At 36.8% G+C, this 11,771-nt stretch overlaps 1 protein-coding gene across 1 annotated transcript; it reads right to left on the bottom strand.

Moving 5' to 3' along the window:
- Positions 1-1,084: 1,084 nt before the first annotated feature.
- Positions 1,085-11,771, bottom strand: casp3a (caspase 3, apoptosis-related cysteine peptidase a). Its single transcript, XM_039685419.2, has 7 exons — positions 11,659-11,771; positions 10,881-11,112; positions 10,527-10,669; positions 4,362-4,490; positions 3,924-4,099; positions 3,691-3,808; positions 1,085-1,449 (listed from the first exon to the last, which is right to left on the bottom strand). Exons 2-7 carry the CDS (start codon positions 10,922-10,924, stop codon positions 1,220-1,222), a joined length of 840 nt encoding a protein of 279 aa, XP_039541353.2. The 5' UTR covers positions 10,925-11,112; positions 11,659-11,771; the 3' UTR covers positions 1,085-1,219.

Genomic DNA, 11,771 nt, shown 5'->3' on the forward strand with positions numbered 1-11,771 from the left:
TGTGACCTTAAGACGATTGATATACCTGAACAAACTTTCTAAAAGCAAACACCTTTCTTATAATTCAGGAAACTGGTTTTACTGGCTTTCAGACACTGGGAGCAGAAAAACATGTTTTCACAACCTATCTAAATATTTGAGATTATAATAAGAGCCAACAAACACTCATTATAGATGCAATTTGTCTCTATAATTTCCAACCATCAGTCTTTTTTTCAGATTTTCCAATTTCAAAAAAATGCCTGTTCAATACTGAATAATTTTGAAATGTCGATAACACAAACTCTCAGAATCTCAATTAAATCTTGACCAATCACCCAGTCCACCACAGAGCTGTTTAATTACATAAAGAAACATCATATATTAATGATTGTACAATAAACATGAAACGTGTTTTTTTCATGTATGCATAATTAGAAATTCATCACATACACAATGCATGCATAACCTCAACGGAAAAAAAGTCTTCATGACAGTGTTTTTCTCAGGTCACTGATGCTGACCATTACAACAAAAAGAGTGTTGCCCCACAGACTTGTACACATTTTTCTGTGGTAGTGGACTGGATGTCACTTCTACCTTCCACAGCTTCATGTAACAAAGTATATCTGTAAATAATGCATTTATTGTGTCTCCATGGAAAACTACATATTACATTTTAGAAGTTATCAAAATCTGTTAACATGGCTCAGTGAGAGGCATCAGAAATACTTCTGATTGTTGTTTGCTTTTCACAATAAAACAGGCACACTGGTTTCCCTTCAAATTAGAGGAATCTCACCATCCATTGCTTTTAACTGATTTAATGCCCACCTATGATTCCCTTTTAGTCAAACTAGTGCAATTACACATTACAGTTTGTCAAAATCCCTGATTTCTATAAATCTGCCACCTTTTTTAAATTCATTATTTTATTTTATTTTATAAGAAAACCAGTGGCAGGTAACAATTAAATGGTATTTACTCAAAAGATGTAAAAGACCTGAGCACCTAATTTTACGTACAAAACTTTAAATTCCAATTAGACTTGTTAGGGAAAACATCAACAATAACAGTCCTGGGAGAGAAATCCCAAGCTATGCATGTTCAGCTAATGCTTCTGGTAAATAAGTAGATTTGAAAAAGAGTTTCCCTATCCCTACTGTATGTAAAAATGGTCTTACACTTTTAAACTCAACCCCTAAATCTATATCATATGCTTTAAAGTTCGCTTGTACCTTTAAGGGTTGAAGTACATCTCTTTAGTGAGCATTGAGACAATGCAGGGGATTTGTTTCCTAGCGTCAAAGTCAGGCATGTTGGAGGTCGACTCAAAGTCGTACGCTACTTTATTGTTGACCCTGGTCATGATCTGCATGAGCTCAAGTTCTTTGCCATACTTTGCTAACATTTCACAGAGAGACTGAATGAACCACGAACCGGTCATGGTGTTTCTCCAAGAGTAGTAACCTGACAGAGAAAAAAATACATTAGGAATTAATGTTATCAGTTTAACATGTTCAAAATATTTAATGGAATTAATGGAGAATTCGTTTTTCTCCCGCCATCTTTTAGCTAGCGTTACATTATATAATCACACCCCTTATTCATGCAAATGCTTTTAAACCATTCAAGCGTGACGAGACAAACTCTGTGAATCTCCTGTCTGTGACAACAAGACTCATGTACACTACAGACTGCTGCTTCATTATGAACAAACTGAATGCTTTATTACGAACAAAATGATGATCTCCCCACCCCCAGGTCTGATTTGTTAGACAGCACGCCTTCCAGACTGGCGAAATTAGTATGCAGCACCAATCGATCATATACATAGCCTGACATTATAATGAAAACATGATTGTGATAGAATGTTGTACATTCTTTGTGATTTAGTTTTTCAGCGTGCTGAAGACGAGTCCACAACATCAGACCAGTACGATCAAGTTCATGCACGCATTGGCGTCCTTTTGTGCACATGCAAATTGTACGATTACTTATATGATGCCTATATCTGATTAATCTCAAATAAGAAGCTTTTGGTTGAGTTTAATAACCAGCTAGCAAAACACAGCAGTTTACCAACCGTTCATTCACTCTTCAGTTTCAGCTCAAATGGAATGTGCAACATTAGCCTACTGACTATGATTGGGTTATTTGAGATGGCCATTTTCCTTTTAGAAAGGCAAAAATCATTGGTGATATGTGTTATTACTTTCTCAGTGTTATTTTTTTTTATTTAACAGTAAACATTTTATTTAAAGACAGGGTAGAATTGCCCAAAAACTTTGTTTAAAATGTCTATAAATCAATGCATAATTAAAATGTAAGTACTCTGGAAAAGAAATTATAAACATCGAGTGTCTGTAATCCTCTCAGGACTGTAATAAACACAGCTCATTATTCCATTTGGGATGAAAGACATGATTGGCTGGGGCGACTGTCACTCTCCCTTGCTACCATGGATACCACCTCTATACAGGAGCAGCCCAAATTCTCAGTACAAGCATATAGATGCAGCGAAGTCAAACAAGTTTAAAAAAAAAAGGAAGACAGTATTTGAAAAGGCTATGAACAAAAAGTCTTTGGATAAATCAAGAAATCATACGAGTCAATATCAGTGTGGCTTTCCAGCGGTGGCGAAAAAAAATTGAGGGATCTCAAGGGGCTAAAAAGTGACTCCAAGATGGCTTTATTTCTGCTGGACAGGTAATCTTGTTGTTTTCATTTTGATGGCATTTATTTTTTCATGAAGCATGCATCACTAGCACACGTAGCTACCTAATATAGCTATCTAACGTTACATAGCATAACTGACGTTCCACTGGCTTAGCTATGACAGTGTAACTTTGGTGTCGACTGGTATAACGTTACTGTTAGTGAGCCAGGGTTGAGACGATAAATAATCAATAGGCATATCTGCAGTTGAAAGCTGTTTTGTTTAATTTCACCAAATCTAACTTTAGGTTTTTGGTTTTAGTTTAGGGGCTCTATTTTTATACCTAGCTTTACCCTCTGCCTAAAATTTGTTCCTATTTTCACCGTGGAATCTACCTGCTCCATTTTTTTCACGTTTGGATTGTTGTTATATGCTCTACCTATGTCATTGTGGTGCATTTTGCATATGCATTTTGCATATGTTGCATATGTTGTTGTCTTTATGTAAACACTTCCTCCAGCAGAGCAGTCAGCATTGCGCATTCGTGTGTTTTGGGGGCGTGGCTTTGGAAGGAGCCGAGAAGGGAGGGGGTGGGAGTTAATGGAATAATGAGCTGTGTTTATTGCAGTCCTGAGAGGTCTACAGACACTCGATTTTTATAACCGCTTTTCCAGATTATTTACATTATATAAATATATATATTTTTTGTCAACATTTATTTATCGGACGGACACGCCCCATTCCAAAATGAGACAAAATTCCCCATCCCAATAACTCTAGTACTGTCTAGTCTAGTACTGTCTAGAAGGCACATTTGTATGGATCACATGATTTTTTTTTTTTTTTTTCAACAGACAACATTGGTTCACCACAGAGACGGCGTCATTGTTTAAAAAATGTTTTGTAAAAAAAATGTGCAACAAAATACATTTTCGCACACATCTATTTTTAGTCCTTTTCAATATGCTGATTCGGTAGTGTAAATTCATTATGTTTGTGAATATTTAATCTGATACTCAGAGAAAACATTTGTGTGCTTTGTGTGTCTGCACCTGGTACTGTAGAGTACGCATAGAGGAAGTCTGCCTCCACAGGGATCCTCACTGGACCATCTGAGCTGCTACTGGAATCAGTCTGCACACCGGGATCCAGCTCTGTACCTCTACAAGCCTAGAGAAAAACAGCAAGGGAAAACTAGCACTTTGAGCCAGCTCATTATGAACATCAACACACACACAAACACACACACACACACATAAGATGACAGCAGAGATTGAGGAGGTACCTGTATGAAGAAAAGTTTAGGCTTTCCCACTAGCGATGGGCAGCGGTCTCCTCTGAACAGGCTAGTTAAGGACTTTAGCTCCAGAGAGCCATCAGTGCCATAAAACACCCCCTCGTCTCCATGACTGAGCATCACACATACAAATGATGCACAGCGACTGTGGTCGTCACGGGCGACTGAGAGAACAACAAACAGTCATGTTACAATTGGTTACAAAATTTCAAACTGTATAAAAAGTATTATGATCAATTAACATTACATTTGGGTATTGGCAGCTGATTCAAACTAATTTGGTAATTTCTCAGTTAGAACATTAACACACTTTTTAAATAATTACTTAATGCCCTGATCGCAATAACAAGAAAACAGACAGGATATAGAGAACAGGATATAAGAATTCATTAAAGGTAACGAATGTGTAAAATGAATACACCATACCTGCTGTTAAAACCTGCTTAATCTGCATTACTGTTTGGTCATTATAAACTTTCACAGAGTATCCAAGCTTTCGAAACACATTCATTACGTTTCCTGCATCTACATCAGTGCCATTGCGTTGGTTCATGCCTATAGGAGGTGAAGAACAGATAACCATCACTCTATTACATATAAAAGATTTTTTTTAATGACTTAAGACTAGAGAAGCACAATACTTTGTTAATTGATATTAGTGATTCACACTTTCACAGTATGACCATCAATACCAATCAATCATTACTCCATTGTCGGAAACCTCGTTTCTCCATTTGTCATCTTTTTTTTTCTTTTTTCTTTTTTTTATAAATCATTACTATTGGTCACCCTTTAAATCTCTGGGGGTATTAAAATTTAAAACCAATCATTTACTAACAAACGTTGATTATATGTATGAAAAACATATTTTAGGTTTATTGTAAAATATGCATAAATTATGCACATCCACAGTGGATGTGGGAGTAGGTGGAGCTAAAGAGTTTTTTGATTCTCTGATTGGTGTAATTTTCAGTACAGCATCATAGCTGCATGCAGTTTGAACAGTCTCTAACTGTTTACAATTCAAGGGTAAATAAAAAAATTGGTTCTTTGACTTTGAAAGTACAGCATTTTCTTTAAGCTGTGTGTCCACCAAAGCATTTTTCCACGTGCCAGGCGTATGTTTTCAATGGGAGCGCCACGTTTTTTAGACCCCATGAGTGTAACGGAGGCGCTGAGCGTTTTATTTTTTTTCTTTACACTGAAGTGCTAAATGCCTGGCATTTTTTTTCCGGTCGCGAGAGTTGAAAAATGTTTGGATAAAACGCAACGCTCATCACTGTCAATTTTTACCCAGCCATCCAATCACAGTGGAGGAGGGGCGGGACTAATACCACACCAACCAACGGTAACAAACCTGCGTGAAGTTGGCCCCCCACCCAACGCAAAACGTCGTCAAAATATGCTCAATCGTTTGTGCTCCGTTTGTGCTGGTTTGTGCTGTAAAAAGTTTCGTTTGTGCTGCTTCGGTTTTTTAGATATTAAAATAATATTTTTAGGTCATTCTGAGGTCACTCAGCCCCCCCACATGATCAAAATTCACCCAAAATAGTCTCGTTCGTTTGTGCTGGATTGTGCCGGTAAAATTTTCGTTTGTGCTGCGTCAGGTTTTAAAATAACAGACTTTGAATTATAGGCGATGACGTCATCAGCCCCCGCATGCTCCAAATTCATCCAAAATAGTCTCGTTCGTTTGTGCTCCGTTTGTGCTGTAAAAAGTTTTAATTTGAGCTGCTTTGGATTTTTAAATATTAATCATTGAAGGTTAGGTCGATGACGTCACTCAGCCCCCCACATGCTTCGAATTCATCTAAAATAGTCTCGTTCGTTTGTGCTCCGTTTGTGCTGTAAAACGTTTCGTTTCAACTGCTTCGGTTTTTTAGATATTAAAATATTTTTATGTAGGTCATCTGAGGTCACTCAGCCCCCCCCACATGATCGAAATTCACCCAAAATAGCCTCGTTCGTTTGTGCTTCGTTTGTGCTGGATTGTGCCGGTAAAAGATTCATTTGTGCTGCGTCGGGTTTTAAAATATCAGACATTACATTATTATTGATGACGTCACCAGCCCCCCACATGATCCAAATTCACCCAAAATAGTCTCGTTTGTTTGTGCTTCGTTTGTGCTGGATTGTGCCGGTAAAAGATTAATTTGTGCTGCTTCGGGTTTTAAAATATTAGACATTACATTATTATTCATGACGTCACCAGCCCCCCACATGATCCAAATTCACCCAAAATAGTCTCGTTTGTTTGTGCTTCGTTTGTGCTGGATTGTGCCGGTAAAAGATTCATTTGTGCTGCGTCGGGTTTTAAAATTAGACATTACATTATTATTGATGACTTCACCAGCCCCTCATATGATAGAAATTCACCCAAAATAGCCTCGTTCGTTTGTGCTTCATTTGTGCTGGATTGTGCCGGTAAAATTTTACCGTGCTGCTGGCGTCGGGTTTTAAAATATTAGACATGAAATCAATAAGAAATGTTGATAGGCCTATTTAAGCTGCGTTTTAAAGTTTTTAAAGGTCAACATTTTTTGTTATGATCTTAATGTTCGATTTGATTACATTTCAAAAGTTAAATCATTTTGACTTAATTCATTGTCATGAGTTTCCACATACATAATAATAATAGTTATTAAACGAATTAGGCCTATACGTATATAGCCTACACATACAACACACACAATGTAGTCAAAAGTTTGAAAATATTTGAATAGTCCCTTCTGCTCACCAAGGCTGTATTTATTTGATCCAATTATTTCAAAATACAATTATTTCACTACTGTTTTCTATGTGAATGTATCGTGAAGTGTAATTTATTCCTGTGATCAAAGCTGAATGTTCAGCATCATTACTCCAGTCTTCAGTGTCACATGATCCTTCAGAAATCCGGATAATATGCTGATGTTATTAATTTGATGCTCAAGAAACATTTCTGATCATCATCAATGCACAGTTGTGCTGCTTAATATTGTTCTTTCTTCTTCTGGAAACCAAGATACAACCATTAAAAGTTTTTTGGTTAAGTAATATAAAAGAATAATAAAAGAAAGTTGATTGATTGAAAAGAATACTTTTATTTAGCAAGGATGTATTCAATTAATCAGAAAAAAAAATGTTTTTTTATGGTTTCCACAAAAATATTAAGCATCTAAAACCCACGCATGCAATAGGCTATTCAACATTGATAAAAAATAAAAACCTTTCTTAACAGATCACCAATAATAATTGATCAATCAACATTTTACTATGATTTCTGAAGAATAATGTGGCATTGAAAACTGGAGTAATGACAGTAATTTCAGCTTTGACATCACAGGAATAAATTGCTATGTTTAATTAAAACAGAAAATAGTTATTTTAAAGTGTAATCATATTTTACATTATCAGTGTTTGATCAATAACAACAGCAAAAATCAGCCTTGGTGAGCTTAAGAGATAAAAAAATTATCCAAACTTTTGACCTACTGTAGCCTATAATAGATCTATACACACGCTGCCCTACAAAGGCAAAGTGCAGTAAATATGCAAACAAAGAAACTGAGAAAAAAGCCTTTAAAGTTTTTATACCAGGCAGCCAGTCAAACATGTTATGGGTAGATTAGTGGTAATGCATCTCCGAAACGGGACATAATTTAGCCTAACCCAGATATTTTTTCACAAGACAGAACACATGTCATAAAGCCCCTTACAAGTCTTAACTCATTTTTGACTAAATGTGTTTACTGCGCTTTGCCTTTGTCTGGCACAGCAAAACAGATTAGGGTGCATGTGAAGAGTTCAGATGCAAAAGCCTCTAAATGCCATTTGAAATTTTCTTCTAGAATGGTCATTTTTATCAAGCTTGTATATTTAAGTTCAGTAATTTCACTTAAATGGCAATTAATAAGTAATCTTCAGTGCCATTTAAGTGAAATTACTGAACTTAAATATACAAGCTTGATAAAAATGATCATTTTAGAAGAAAATTTCAAATGGCACTTAGAGGCTTTTGCATCTGAACTCTTCATGTATTTTTGACAATGTTCATATTATGTTAGGCTATTAACAAAACATCAATAATATGTAAAAACACTTAGGCTACCTTGGAGTTTGTGTTAGCCTACATTCCACACATCCAATGATCCTAGTGTCCGTTAAGAGTTGAATAGGCTACACACAGGATAGCAGAATATTGTGATTTGGTTTGCCATTTCGGTCTTCCTTTACCTGTTGCTAGCTATAGAAAAAAAACATCTGGACTGGAGAAGTTAGGCTACTGTCTATAATTCTCTCTCATTCAGTCTAATATTTTAAAACCCAACGCCACAGTAAAATTTTAACACAAGCACACGGTAAAATTTTTGCACAATCCAGCACAAACGAAGCACAAACGAACGAGACTATTTTGGGTGAATTTGGATCATGTGGGGGGCTGGTGCTGTCATCAATAATAATGTAATGTCTAATATTTTAAAACCCGAAGCAGCACAAATTAATCTTTTACCGGCACAATCCAGCACAAACGAAGCACAAACAAACGAGACTATTTTGGGTGAATTTGGATCATGTGGGGGGCTGGTGACGTCATCAATAATAATGTAATGTCTGATATTTTAAAACCCGACGCAGCACAAATGAATCTTTTACCGGCACAATCCAGCACAAACGAAGCACAAACGAACGAGGCTATTTTGGTTGAATTTCGATCATGTGGGGGGGCTGAGTGACCTCAGATGACCTACATAAAAAATATTTTAATATCTAAAAAACCGAAGCAGTTGAAACGAAACGTTTTACAGCACAAACCAGCACAAACGGAGCACAAACGAACGAGACTATTTTGGATGAATTCGAAGCATGTGGGGGGCTGAGTGACGTCATCGACCTAACCTTCAATGATTAATATTTAAAAATCCAAAGCAGCTCAAATGAAACTTTTTACAGCACAAAACAGCACAAACGGAGCACAAACGAACGAGACTATTTTGGATGAATTTGGAGCATGCGGGGGCTGATGACGTCATCGCCTATAAAACCCGACGCAGCACAAACGAAAATTTTACCGGCACAATCCAGCACAAACGAAGCACAAACGAACGAGACTATTTTGGGTGAATTTTGATCATGTGGGGGGGCTGAGTGACCTCAGAATGACCTAAAAATATTATTTTAATATCTAAAAAACCGAAGCAGCACAAACGAAACTTTTTACAGCACAAACGGAGCACAAACGATTGAGCATATTTTGACAACGTTTTGCGTTGGGTGGGGGGCCAACTTCACGCCAGCAGAGCACCTCGAACAACATGGATGAAAAATATTTTTTAATTATGAAAAAAATAGATTGCCGAAGTTATGATGTCACTTTGTAGGCCAAAACGCGGAAGTGTATTGCATTTTAGCACTTACGGTTCCCTCGCCCTAAAGTCTATAGGTTTTGTGAATGGGTTTCCTGCTTGTGTTTTTTTTTTTTTTTTTTCATTTTATTGTGTCTGCTTATGGTTTTTTAAACTTTATATAGGCTTCAAAATGTATACATTTTGGATTAACTTGTAAAGATTTTCTTGATAGACAAAACGTGTAATGACCACACCTCTTTGTTGAACACAGTTCTAATTTTTTGAGATTTTCAAAAAGTCTTTGGGGAAAATGCATAGCTTTTCGATTGAGGGAACCCATGCGCCGCTAGCATCCGAGTTGTCCTACAAAGTGACGTCATTACTTTGGCACTCTATTATCTGCAAAATCAGTTACAAGTAAACTATGCTGCAGATATTCTGTAAACAAAACATCTCAATGGAAAAAACGCTGCGCTGCCAAAAAGCTCTCAAGCGCCCACAGTTAGGCGTTTTCAGCTGGTTAAAAACGATTTGGTGGTGGACACACACCATTTACCATTTACTTAGTCTAGCATTTGTTATCAAGTCATAGCCAATAGTGTCATAAATAGCCTGTGTGTAATACTTTATCTTTAAAAACACAAGATTTTGGCCACAAGACAGAAAAGAAATTGAGCGTCCACATAGCTACAGTAAACTTTATAATGCATATAATATGTACTTCTTGCCTCAGATGCGGCTGGTTGGACAAATCATGACAAATAATGACGGACAAAACACGTATGGCCAAAATCCACTGGTCAAAAAACCTCCTAACTCATTTTGAGCTTGAATTTGGGTAAAGTGTCTGGCCACATATAAAAGCGTTAGATTTGACAGCGTGTTTCATTGTAAAAAAAAAAATAAATAAATAAAAATAAATAAATAATATTTTTTTTTTCCCCTGAAGAATAGTGTTTTTGGAATTACAATGTTTCCAGCTGACAATGATGATAAAGACACACACACACACTCTAAAGGTAAAAAACAAACAAAACAAAAAAACGGAAGGACATTTTTGGTTCGTCTAAAGATTAGATTACATTTACATATTCTAATACTTGTATATTATTTTAATGTATTAATAAATAGTCATATAGCCTAGTACAACATTTGTTCACTGTTCCGTTCATAAATAAGTTAAATGCATTTCAACAATCATCTGAGTTTGATGAGCATTCAAATTGACAACTTTCACAAAAACAAGATGACTGACAAGTGTTACCTGTCATGCGATCAAAGTTCTTGTTGTTGATGATGACGCAGTGGCCAATGTTGGGGTAGTTCAGGCTGTATCTGAAGACATGAGACTGACCTTTAGCGTCCACCTGCATGGGCTGCGGTCCAGATGCCCCTTCTGCACCAGGACTGGACAAACAGCATGAATCAATTAGATGAAACAGTAGATAAGATATTAAATGAGAATATGCAGATGTTTGTATGGGTCTGTCCTACTAACGTTACTTCTATAACACCATGGTAACAAAAAAGAAAGCAATTGTTAGGGAATTTAATACTGTTTTTGAACTGTCAATCATTTCTGCAAGCTGCATAGCAACAGTCGTCAATATCATCTTACTCTGTTGCAGCCTCGCGCCGAGCGTCCACGCAGTCTCCGTTCATCTCGAAACGTTTAATGATCACTCTTAAAGATAAAAAAAGGTTTCCCTTTCACCAGGAGAAGCCGTTATAAGTGTAACTGGAGGCGCACAACGCGTTGTAACGGGCTCTCAACAGAATGAGCACTGAACCAGCATGCCGGATGTGTTTTCTTTGTTGTTTGTTGTCTAGCACGCCCAGCCAATGGGAAGCTTCGAAGAAGAAAAAAAAAGAAAAATAAGACTTTGGGTAGTGTACCTTATTGAACAATTTATAAATGCAAAATGCAGCGTTTGCAAATATATTAAGTAGCAAAGTCGAATAGCTAGCTACAGTAAATGGCTGTGTTTCAAAACCTAGCGAACGTCTTCCAACATGTTGGGAGTGTTCCCAACGTTCTAGTTCATAAAAGTGCCCAACAACAAGGTCAAGGTGTGAAGGTTTAAAGACACAACCATTGTAAAGGTAAAGTCCCGCTTGCCCTGCTAATGCTTTCAAAAATACGTTTAAATAGATAATTGCAGCAAATAATTGAATGCCTATTAAATTAACTAGTAAGTTACACAAATAAATCCCCCCTTTTATTGGAATGCAGTGTCTATTTTAATGTAGGTAACGTAAATAGGCTAGCACTATTAAAACGATGCATGATGGGGTTTCTTTGTTTGCTTTTGGGCGTGTAAACGGGTAACAAAGATTGACATAATAAACAACCCCTAAAACTTTAATCTCGGAAAAACAACGATAGGCCTACTTACCAAAAACCGGAGAACGTCCTGTAATTGACAGCTTGTAATGTACACGATTCCGATGACAAAACGGTTACAGTGCATCCAGGAAGTGTGCTCAGGCGACAACTGTTAGCTCTCTA

The sequence above is a fragment of the Pimephales promelas genome, chromosome 6, assembly GCF_988280905.1.
Source record: "Pimephales promelas chromosome 6, fPimPro1.hap1.1, whole genome shotgun sequence".
NCBI lineage: Eukaryota > Metazoa > Chordata > Actinopteri > Cypriniformes > Leuciscidae > Pimephales > Pimephales promelas.

What these genes read in the sequence shown, in the direction of transcription:
- casp3a (XM_039685419.2), bottom strand. Translation starts at nt 10,924, where the DNA reads ATGAACGGAGACTGCGTGGACGCTCGGCGCGAGGCTGCAACAGA. An exon ending in CTAAACTTTTCTTCATACAG is followed by an intron (nt 3,809 to 3,923) that starts GTACCTCCTCAA and finishes GTTTTTCTCTAG; the next exon opens with GCTTGTAGAGGTACAGAGCT. An exon ending in TGCGTACTCTACAGTACCAG is followed by an intron (nt 1,450 to 3,690) that starts GTGCAGACACAC and finishes TTTCTCTGTCAG; the next exon opens with GTTACTACTCTTGGAGAAAC.